This window comes from Lutjanus erythropterus, chromosome 14 (genome assembly GCF_056507025.1).
Source record: "Lutjanus erythropterus isolate fLutEry1 chromosome 14, fLutEry1.hap2, whole genome shotgun sequence".
Lineage (NCBI taxonomy): Eukaryota > Metazoa > Chordata > Actinopteri > Lutjaniformes > Lutjanidae > Lutjanus > Lutjanus erythropterus.
The window spans coordinates 30607321-30619961 of NC_139330.1; the positions used below are offsets into that span (position 1 = coordinate 30607321).

The 12641-nt window shown below is 38.8% G+C and overlaps 1 protein-coding gene across 1 annotated transcript in view; it reads right to left on the reverse strand.

Annotated features, from left to right (window-relative positions):
* The window catches only part of nrg3a (neuregulin 3a), a 608543-nt gene that overhangs the window by 39445 nt on the left and 556457 nt on the right, over positions 1–12641 (reverse strand). The window contains exon 5 of the mRNA XM_084735640.1: positions 3836–3938. Coding sequence (XP_084591766.1) covers positions 3836–3938 — 103 coding nt within the window. The remainder of the gene's footprint in view (positions 1–3835; positions 3939–12641) is intronic.

Here is a 12641-nt window from a genome sequence, read left to right on the forward strand (position 1 = left end):
TTGTCTGTCAGCAGGATTACGGAAAAACCAGCCACCACCAACACAAATTATTATTCAATTTCGTTAACATTGTAGGACAAATAAAATCACGACACTGGTGGCATACACAAATCACAGCATAACAGCATCACAGTAGAATCAGATGCAGCAAGTACATAAGAACTGACCAATGTGTTGCGATGTTGCCTAACAGCACCCATTATTTATTTACCACCATCTTATACAGTAATTGATAGATGTAGTTACTGCAGAGGCTGGAATTTTAAAGATGCTGGAGCTGGATGTACTTCAGGGCTTTGCTTGATTGTTTAATACTGATGTTCTTGTCTGGCGACGGGGTTGAAATTAAGATCACTTAATAGTCTGTTGATCTTAAGTGTATTTTCTCCATATAGTCGAAGTCAGCCACTCATTGGACTTCCATTAACTGAAAATCTAAATGACTAAGTATGAGGAATCTGTGGCATGAATTGTGCAAGAAATAATGCATTTTTAATGCAGTGATGCAACCTTTTAACAAGCAAAATTAAAGCAGAAATTGGTTATAATACTACTAAATCATAGAAAGCAAGATGCAACAATAATTACATTTATAATGCACAGTCTAATTTGTGATTGGACATTGGTATATTGGCCATTTTGTTGTCTCAACAATGACTATGAGGTTAAAGTGATGAGCTTCAGGTTAAATTTTAAGGTGTTTAGATCCATATAAGATGAACTGCATAAGAATCGCGACCCTTTTAGAAGACAGAATGTCATTAGACAATTTAACAAAAACTTGTAACTTAGGTTTGGGGAGATATCAACAGACACTTGATTTGTTCTCTAGTGATGCTTGGCCAGCTTTTCACCTTCAGTCTGGTCTTCAGAAAGTGAAACACATTATCAGGTGGATTGAAGTGAAATGACTGACTTGGACGGTGAAGAAGATTCGACTTTGTGGCCCTAAAACTCTTTAGTTGCCCCTCATCTTTTGAATCACTGTCATGCTGCTGCGTCCTAAACTGGGGGATTTCGTATAAAAACAGATATGAGTCATCAAACATGGATGTGAACACCTTGAAACACGACTCAGCACTTTAACCCCAGTGTCAGTGCATTGGAGGACAGACAGAAAGGAGAAAACGTGTCTCCCTCCAAATACGGGACACACTGCACTGCAGGCTGCCCTTTAAGGGACAGTGACAACAGCGTGAACTGAAGAATCAATTGTCTTTCATTTGGCTGTTTTCGTCCAGCTCTTTTTTTTTTCTTTCCTCAGAGTGAGCAAACCTTTGACTTTATCTTTATTCAGGTCACTTCCATTTGCATGAACACTTCCTCCTGATCTGTATGCATCTTCTCCAGTGAACAAGCTAGTTCCCTGACTCAATTACGGATTCATTGAAAGCTCCTGTCCATCATTGCCTTGATCCGATTATCTTGTTGTCAGGCGGCTCACTCACTCACATCATTATATTACAGAGGGAAGCCTATGGAATTACTATGCTATCTATCACGGGCAACTCCACGGTCCATATACCCTGAATGACAGACTGCCATTACATACCGGATGTTTGACCCACTCTACTGAGGATACAGGATCTTTCCAGGCAAAGTTCTCACAGCCAGGAATGGATGTTAGCCATTTATGTGCACACACACACAGAGCATGCAGTGCAGAAATATGCAGATAGGGAGAGAGGGACAGAGACAGTGCATGAGCTGACCTTTGGGTTGTAATGGGCTATAAATGTGTGCGTGCACATAATGAGATTTACAAATTGTTGCAAATGCCCGGTCTGGGATTTGGTTCAAGATGTTTGATGCCTCAACATGTTCCACTGGCCCTCACTAAATTAACAAAATGTCTCCTTGGGCATTTTGTCTGCCCACACCCAACTGGGCTTATTACCAAACACTGCAACATTCTGCTTACTTTAGGACTTACGGCAGACTTTTGCCATAGATATTATCGTCAAAGTGAGTTTGAACGTTTGAAAATCATGGGAGCAACTTCCAGATCAAATGAAAGCAGGGAGACTGATGGTTGGGATGAAATTACATGTCACTGCAACTAATTTGCCTGTCAATATGTTTGTGCATGGCTGGGAAAATGGAATCCATCTTGCAGTCGTGGTGAAAATGCCCAGTTACAGTCCTTGAACTACACACACTGAACTGTTTGTGCCTTGCTGTTGTGTCACAGTATTTGGTAGTTGCAGATTGATTTATATTTCTCCTTAAATTCGCCCAAAACCCCAGCCTTAGCACTAACCCAAGCCAGTCCTGCCTGTGAGAAGCAGCCACAACCTAACCCGAACCCTAATCACATTTACAGCACTACAGACAACACTAAACATAAAGGTAATGGTCAACTTATTATATATTCTTATATTTCTGCATTTAACTCATCCTAGTATTTGGAGCAGTGGGCAGCTACTGTGCAGCACCTGGAATATGGAATATTGTTTTCATAAATCATTTGAATGTAAGAATCTTTATGTTTTTGTTGGGAAGGGGAGGGTGACGTGAGCTGGTTGCAATCTGAAACTTCACTCCTTGCTGCCACTAAATCCTACAAATGATCCTTTAAATTTGTATTGTTTATATGTAGGTTAATACATTTAAAGAATATATACATATTTTAATTATATTTTTACTTAACTCCTCAGTCAATTCCAATCAATCAAGAGGGAACTACAAAAATCTCATTATACAACCCTGTTTGTAAATGATAAATAAATGGCCATGTATCCTTGTATGATTCTGGTTTATTATATCATTGGTCTTTACTATAGTTTTGATTAGCATTTCTATTGTTTATCACAATACTGCACCAAAGTAATTGGGGTCTGGAAACATGGTGACATAGTTCAAACAAAGATTTGAACAAGATATTAGTTCAGCCATATAATCTAATCTGCTTATAAACCCAAAAGTGAGCACAACAGTAATACATCCTTATTGCACAATAGTAAAGATGCTTAGATTAAAACTTGTTCTTTGGGGGTTTGATTAAAACAAATATGATTTCCTGATTTTGTTGGAACACATCACCATGCCCCCATTAGCAATTAACTTGGTTAGCCAATGTGTATGTAAATACTGAGTGAATATTAATGTGGCCAATCTGTATATGTATTTTATCATTAACACAATGTGCAGGCACAATTGAGTGACAGGAAGTACATGTTATCAAGACCTTGTCTACTTTAGAAATTTTTAAAAGGAAATTGGCATCACATTAAATTCATGATGTTTAATCGTGTCTTGATATACACCCATAATTCTGTTTTTTTTAATGTATTTTTTTATTTATTAATTTGTTTTCACTGGATCATTTGTTTAATAGCTATTTTCTGTTTTTTCTGCTCATTGTGTGAATTTCTTATTGTCATTTTTTGTTTTTCTTAAATTATGCTAGTGCTAGTTTTAATTAGTTTTACTGTTTTTATTTGTTTTTTTTTTCCTAAAAGGAGGGGAGGCCTGTGACTTCCTGACCTCTACCGACACATTTATTTGTTTTTTTCTTTTATTGTTGTATTATTTTATTGCATTTTTATGTGTGCAAATAAATAACAGACAGCTCAACAGCTGTGCAACATTGGCAGCAGTAGCACACAGAGCATATTTTTCCCCCATTGTAAGGCATTTTATCACAGCTATGTTGTGTAATTTTTCAAATTCAAGCAGTAATTTAACGCTTCTCATATGAACAAGCTGGTGTCTATAATAGGAATGATGGCCAACAACTGTAGGCTGCATGGAAACTGTTAATTTACAAAATCACAATATAAACTGGGGTTTGCTGTGTGTCTATATGTATATTTGTGTGTTTTTATCCTCTCACTTGTTGCGGCAGTAGAGGGCCATGCACAGGGTTCCCAGGAGGCTGATCGCCATGGCGATGGATGTGATTGACAGCACCTGTCTCTTGTACACCTCTTTGCTCTCTGCGGGGAAACAAAAACAGAGGAGAGGAGCAACATTAATGTCTGAACAACACACTCTTTGGGAATAAGGTCACTGATAGCTTATGCGTGTATGAGAGACACAGAGGAAAGGATTGTGTGAATCCGTGTGAACGCGTATGAATGTGTGTATATCTGCCGTGTCAATATTCACAGAGCCAGAGTTAATACTAAATGAATACTATGCAGCAATCTCACCATAACACAGAATTAAACATGGGTTTGAGGTTTGTACTTACCCGCATTTAATTTCTAATATTGCTGTTAGCAGCACCCAAACAGCCATTTCACATCATCAAACAACCAGCTGAGTTGCAACAGCTCACTGGGGCTTTTTTTGTATCTGCCTCTCAGATTCTCTCCCGTCCGTTAGTGTAATTACTTTTCTGATGAATAAAGTTAATAAAACTGAAATAAAACAACATCTCAAAAACCCACTTACAATCCACCAACACCTATTTACAATCCTCCAGCAACACCTGCTATTCTTAGTTACCACACAGCCAGCTTTCAGCTCATTTTATCAGCTCCACCACATCGAGTAATGGTCCAACAGACGCCGACTGCTTTTGAAATGGATGCCACATGTAATGGAGCTTGAATACACGGAGACAAGAAGAGTTATGGCGCGGACGGACGCCATTAGCGGAGAAAAATGGAAGCTGTCTTGTTTGCTGCGAACGAGTAAATCATAGTTGCCTTCAGATGCATTAATAGGCGATCAATCAGGTTTTATTTAGCGAGGCTCAGACCTTGGGAAAGCACAAAGATGACACAGGGTGTTGGGGTTTTACATTGGGGTGATTGAGACAAATTTTTACTGCGGATGGGTTTGAATGGCCACTTTAGCACAAAAAAAGATAAAGTTCTTTACAGCTGCTTCCTCGGTGCGTGAGCCCGGAGAATCGCTGCAGAATACATCCATGAGCTTCTTGGCTCCGGAGCAGCACATCTGCAGCCACTGCTTCTTGCTCAAGGGCATCCTGACAGCAGGCAATGTGGGAGAGTGTTACTAATTCACGACCACATCAAGATTTTCAAGCCTGTCTGGGAATTCAAACCAGCACAAGCTTATACCGCCAGAGCCTTTAAGCTACTGATGCCCACACAGATGTTGCATAACCTATCATACATGCAGTTTGTCATACATAATCCCTGAAATAACCGATGTCACAGAGTCTATTAGTGCATTGTCGGAGCATCTTTTTCCTGTCCTCTGCGACTCTGTTTCCCTCCCGCCGTCTACGTCTAAGTTATGTTTTGGGTCAGCGTTGTTTTGATGCCGTTAATCAGCCTGAGTCATCACATTGGCTCATTGGCTATAATTATATCATTAGAGGGAGCTGGGGGCTGTCCTACGGGAGCGCACTGAGGTCGGTTGCAGGGAAGGCAGAGCAGGAAAGGAAGACAGAGAAAAAGTGATGGGGGAACATATAAAAGAGACATGAGGAGGATTGAGTTGGAGGGCAGAGAGGAGGCAGGATGGTGCAGAGGTGCAGTGATCTCTCTTTCTCACTCCAGAAACAGATTTTTCTTTACATTAATTCAGGTAATTGGCTCTGACCGAAGACTGATCCAATCCCTTTGACCTTTTTTTTGATTTACATGAACGAATGACTGATGAGGGTCTTACACTGAAACATATACAGTATAAGCACATGCATTTCCTTCATTTTTCCGTTCCTTAAAGAGGCACTCTAACTTAATATAGGAGTTCTGCATGGGTGTAGATTTTTTTATTTGTGCCACAATATAAACATAAAAGTAGCAGAGGACTTTTATTTTGCCAAACCTCTTGCCTGAGAACCTCATTGTGTTTTATAACACAACTTGTTAAATACTCAATTCTGATTTGTCAATTACAGCATTCTGAGGTCTGTTATTTCTATATAACAGACTGTTGCTATGAAGATCAGACAGTTCCTATGGATGCATTTATGATCATAGGAAGAGAAACAAAATTAATCAATAAAATCATTTTAAAATGAGTATTTTGTGTCAAATTATTGATTTTTTTTGTAAGTAACCATGTAATAAGCGGGACAGGGTGTTATTTCAAAATAAACCCCTTCAGGGTGCTTTGAATCAGGCTCCTGAATCATCCTGTTCGTGGTTTGTACCATGATAATGACCTGCTCACTGTACATTATCCCTTATATATTCAACTATATTTTGAATTGTCACCTGGTGCCTAAATTTTGTTTTTCTTTACCTGAATAAAGACATTCCTACTATAAATTGATGTATAAAAATGCACACATTAGTGCATGAAAAATAATCTAAAAACAAGAAAAGAAGTGTTTGATGACTGACATTTCCCAGGAGAGGACCCCCACTCAGTATCTGTCCTCCTCATCATCAAAACAAAACCTACACCCTTGCGATTCTGTTAAGTTGGGGAAAAATGGTCAAAATCAAAGCAGAAGAGGCCAAGATATCCATGCATAATATTCAACTTTTTTTTCTAAAAGAAGCAATGTTTAGACTCATATAAACATAATCTCTTTCAGTCATAACTTATTTCCCAGTAGAAGTGTGTAGTGGTGCAGAGAGCCTGCCCTCTGCCCTACTTATTCCTTATTTTCTCATTATTATGCTGTGCTAGGGTTACCTTACCAACCCAAAACATTAGCTACCTCTGTTGTGCATTTCTGAACAGCCAAACCCACCATGGTTAATTTCTCAGACTTGGAGAGGTCTTTTCAGAGCCACACAAGCCACAGTCTCTGAGCACAGAAACCGTAGTTTGACAGAATAACCATAACTCAACAACCATTTATAGTCTTTTTCTGGAGCTTTTGACAGCACCTCACTGTATTAATTGGTAGATAACATAGCTGTATCATATCATAAGATATCCTCAATTTTAATTTAGTCTAGAATGCGTCAAACCCAGAAAATATTCCCCGTAATGCAACCAGCATCATCTTTTTACTAAACTCTTCCTGCCAGATAAATGCTTTTTCAAACTTCACGCCCCCATTTTTTTCTAATTCCAAGCCCAAGCCAAGATAACCCTAACCCACCAGGGTTAATTTCTCAGACTTAGAGAGCTCTCTCCAGAGCCACACAAGCCAAAATATACAACTGCTTATCAACATGTTCATTTTTAAGGGTAGAAATAGTCATTTGACATAATAACCTTAACTTAAAGAAGCCTTTAAGGCACTTATTGAGACATTCAAATAGTCAACTTGTAACAATAATCAGGGCCTGCTATGTTTCTTTCTGCAAAATAAAGTAGAATTTCAACGTCCTTACAATCCATAAAAAGGCATCTATTCCTCATTAAAAATTCCAGAATATATGAATATGCAAATTTTGCTCATTGCTAAAGTTTTCTGGTTGAACACAAGATGTCTATTTCAGTGTAAAGTCCATTCTCTATATGTGCACTGATGGCTACAAGTTTCTACATCACACTAGAATGAGTTGCAAATTGGACCAGGATTAACTTCTAAACTATTTGTGATGTCACAAGTCAAGCTAATAGGCCCGCCCCTTAAAATCTGTCTTTACTGAGCACAGAAACTTTCCACTTTCAGGAGACGAATGTGAAAACATCCTTCTAGTGTCAAACTCTGCACGTACATCATTCTGCACAGTGAAGCTGAAACATCCAACTGCAGGAACAAGAAGAAAAACATTTTTGAGTGAAGAGGGACTTTAAGATCCCTTTACTTTCCGTTTTTAGAGTTTTCAACAGCACCTCTAAGTCTTCATCAGTATATAAGATGTGTTTCAATCACCTGTTACGGCATGAAGTTTCTGAAGTTCAGCACACTACTTATGCCACATGACTACTCAGCAATCTTCATGACAATATGTAAAATGAAGAAGAAGCATCATTTTTTGTAATTTAATAATAATTTCAAGCTGATATGACAGAGAAACAGCAGTCAGTGTGGATTTGTCACGACTCGCTGACACCCTATTTGTCTGATAAGAGTATCAGCGCTGATAATGACTCAGAGGAGACTGGCACTCCAAGAAAAATGACAGCATTGTTGCAGCAAACATATGCTACATCTTCAAGGCCTCTTGACACACAAGTCTACAGTTTTCTTTCTGTTTCCACGGACCGTCAGCGTACATTTCCTGAAATTATCCCTAACCTGAGGCAAGTGTATTTTAACCCAAACTAGAAAGTTGTTTTTGTGTCTCAACAAGTGCAAACCAATGGTGATGTCACCCATTGGTTTGAGGACCACCAGTTTGAAGTCTTGAGTTTGGCATTATGGGGGTTGCAATCTTGGTTTTCCACAAACCTTAACACAATAGCATGGAGCTGGTGGGTGCTTGGTTTTGGCTCATCTTCCTGGCCACAAAGTTTCTAATATTAGAGCTAATCAGTACACTAAAACCTGTTTCTGAAAACAGTTCAGAATTTTGATCCATATTTTTTTTTATGAACACTGCCTAATTTGACAGTTTGATCTGAGTTTTGGAAGGCTCTGTTGGAAACCAGCCATGATGGCAGTCAGCTGGTTGCTGTCTTTCTTCTATTACAGCCAAATAGTACACTGATATACGTTTCTAACAACATTTTAGGTGAGAAATAGGCAATGCAGTAACAGAATCTTGTTCCATATTTGATCGAAACTGTCTAGTTTGACAGTTGGATCAGAGTTTGGTGAGCCATGTGTGCTGCACTGGACAGACTCACTGAGAATGACTTGTCAATCACAAGATAGCCTTCCCTAAAGCATACCCAGCTTCATTGTCTATTTTAACCTAATGAGACCATGTTTTACAAAATGAACATCATGTGGTATTAAGTGACAAGTAGGATCATTTTGCCATAAGGAAACAAACAATCAGACCACTTTTTGCAACCACTGGAGATGCCCCCTGCTGGCCGTTAGAAAGAATGCAATTTTAAGGCACTTCTGCCTTGACTTTACTTTTCTCACCTGGGAGAGAAGTAACAACAATTTTCTTTTGTTCAGTCTATGGCCTTCATCTTACCAAACCTTAACCATAGAGTGCCGGATCAGAAAATAGTTTTATTTCACAGTGATTTGTTGCAGTTTTGGGAGGCTTTGACAAACAATGCATCCCACCTGTAAGGGTGCTTGTGTGCGCCTGTGGTGGGCAAACACAAATGATTAATTCTGATATTGAATTTGGCAGATTTGTATTAGAGTGGTGCTGTAGTGTAAGGGGGGAGGTGATGGAAGAAATGATTGGAAGAGAGAACTGGAGATAGAAAGTTTCCAACCACATGTTTTAAGTGCTATTTTCATTTGTGACAGAAAAGGTAAAAACACTTCACAGAAGTGTTTTTATGGCTGGCTGAGGTGGAAAAGATGCTACTTTGACACTGTGAACAAAAGGTGAAGATGAAGGAAAATAAAAGGTGATGCTGAGGCTTTAGATGGAAGACAAGGACGAAAAATTAAAGTCTTACTTACTTACTTTATCTTGCCTTGCCTGCCATACTAATCTCAGGTCCCTTTTCTACCAAAAAAGCTCTGGTTCTTGAGCCGGTTCTGTTGGTGCTCTATAGTGAAACAGCCTGCATTTCTGTGACCTTGCTTGAACCTGAATGTTCTCAGTATCAGTCAGCTGTGATACTCCTTCAGTCCTCGTCTTTCCAAGTGGTTCACTGAGCCAACACAGTTGTTCCACACTGCTAATACTGAATTATCAGGTATCGTTAGCCTGTAAAAGTGTCATTTGTAAATAACAAAACCTGTCAGCAGACAAACGTTAATCTAAGCTAGACTGAGATTTAGTCAGAGACGACAGTCTGACGGTACTATGCTAATTTACTACTGTTATGACTGAACTCCAGCAGCCTCCTACTCAAGCTAATGTTAGCTCTCCATCAGTAGCCACAATTACCATTCTCTGGAGGCTCAGACATTCTCACTGTTCTCCCTGTGGGATCCTTTCCTTTCCAGGAGGGACGGGGAAGCAGAGAATGTGACGGATTTGTGTTTTTATTTGTTGTACAACCTGCTACACAGCAACTTTTCAACATTTTCCAATCTCCTCCATTGTATGAAACCCTAAGTTTTCCCCCAAAAGGGGGCGGGGCCTTACCGACTCAGGCTGGATGATGTATTGCCAGTTTGACGTATACCTAAGCGATAGAATAGGTCGATTGTAAGTTACTCCCAAAACAACATATATTTGTGGTGGAAAGTGTCAACAGCAGTTTGCTTACTGGACCTTACCTATGTTATTTAAGTCACGTGATTATACACTCATGACTTACTTTGTCAAATGGTTGTTTGGTTAGATTTAGCCACAAAAACTACTTGGTTAGGTTTAGGCTATATAGCTACTTGATTTGGGTTCAGATAACTATGTTACATGATAGAAGTGACATCACTCGCGCAACGGAAAAAACATGACAGATGTCTAACATGATCTGACTAAACACACAGTCTCCTGAGTGAAAGCCCTTTGTTTGTTTGAATCATCCATTCACCCCACCTTCTCCTGTCATACTCACTACATCCACTAGGGGCATCACCTACGAATAAAGTGACATAACAGTCGGAATAAGCTGCTTGCAATTGTGACAAACAGGCATCTTTTTCTGGTAAGAACAGGATGATTTTTTGGGTTCAACTTTTTAGGTTACTAATTAATTTATTATTGGCGGAAATGTTCAGAATGGTTTAAAATTACGTGCTTGAACCAAAACAAGGACGGTGTTCTGATGATTTATGCTGCCTTAGCAAGAATCGATAACACAGTAACCCTAAACCTACCCTCTACCTCCTCCCAACTCTACCTGCAACCCAAACCTTAACCCCAATATTCTCGTTTTTTTTCTTTCAAAAGGAATCCTGTCTGCCTGCTGCTGGAGTCCCATCTTAAACAAGTCTATTTTAATAAAAATATTGTGGGTGAATTTTTTATGACAAACCTTCATCTCTAAAGATTCTCCTTTGATTACTTTTGCCAATATTTTCCGATTTTACATTTTTATGTTTTTACAATCTGCAGTGCAGTGTTTCATTTTATTCATAATTAAGCACTTATTGAATCACTTTTACTAATCAATGTGTTGTGATGATTTTTTTTTGATATTTTAGCACTTATTTAACTGTCCTGAAAAAGAATATGCATGATTGATGTAACAGATATTTATTATTTATTCTTAAAATTTTATTCACCTATCTACATTCTCTCCTTTCTTTGTATTTATCCAGGTTGTCATTTTAACTTCACTCGGTTTTATTTTCTTACTCCCTTTCTTTAAATTTTATGTATGAAGTTTCTAACCAAATTGAAGGAAAATTTGAAATATTTTCTATACCTTCCAGGTCCTCTTGCACCTGAGCCCCTGTAGCACCTATTTAAAATGCTGCATTTTTAACCAAGCACAACCCTGACCCTGACCCCGACCCTAACACTGAAACCTCTACCCAGCAAACCACTAAGTGGCACATCTGAATAGGTAGCACATATGGACAGAACACCGGTTCCATGTTGGTGGAAAAGACCTGTGAGTGAGATTGTCTGCAGGCAAACAAATATATGCATTAGCTTGCATACACACACATACACAGGGGTATAGTTAGTAGCAGCAGTGGTTAGTTTACTAGAGTTAGTGGGAATTCAGTGACCTATACCTACAGTCAGACCTACATGTTACATGCATGTCATTCGTGCAGGAGCATGCATGGCATGAGGCCAATCATACATTATGTGGCCAAGGTGAAGAAGTGTGTTGACTTCTCTCCCACCCTCCCACGTCCTTGTTTGGACACACCTACAGTACTGTATGCACAAACACACTCTCTTGATGTGAATAAATCATACGGCTCGAGAGAGGGAAAGCATGTTCATGTTCCATCTGCGGGGCCGTGGGGGTCACATCTTCTATTTATTTCCACTTCAAACCTGCGGTGTTCTGCCCCGCAGAGTCACGCTGCTCGCTTATTTACAGAAACATTATAGAAACTATGATTAATATTTCACTCAAAAGCTGGTAGCAGCAGCGCTATAGAGGTGCTGCTGTGACCTTTTTGTGTGTATATGTAATCATATACATTCAGAGTGTGTTTACAGGAGCCATGTTTCCATACAGGTGAACTGGCAAGAAGAAGAGAAATCAATAAGTGATGGAGTAAGTGGTAAAATACCCTGGTCTCAACAAAGATTAAAGCCTTTATTGCCTTTAATATGCCATTTATGAGTCATATAGCTTGACATGATACCCAGCCACATAAGAGTTGTACCTTCTGAAGTGCTAATACACATGAACCTATATCTTTGAACACTCCATATACCACCAACAGAAATAAGAAATCTCTTTCTGACAAGAAAGCTATACATTCATCATACATTCATTCATGTCAAGCTGTGTTAAAGGGTCAGTTTAACTAAATTTCAACTAAAGAAGCATCTTACAGATATTTTTGGTTTTATTTATGTACTTACTTAGGGCTTGGACAAAGATCCTGCACTCAGAAAAACGATTTGTGGCTCAAATAAACGTGAAGCAATATCTTGAGTAAAATGTAACTGAAATATATAAAATCAAGAGTTTATTTATCCAGAAAAATTGAATGAATGTAAACAAATCAAGTAAACTTTATTTATTAGATCACATTAGAAGGCTACGTGCGTCACACTCCAACACAGTTTACATAAAAGTTTGCATTAAATAATCAAATCTGACTTAGGTATTTAATTTATTCACACTGACAAAACATGATAGAA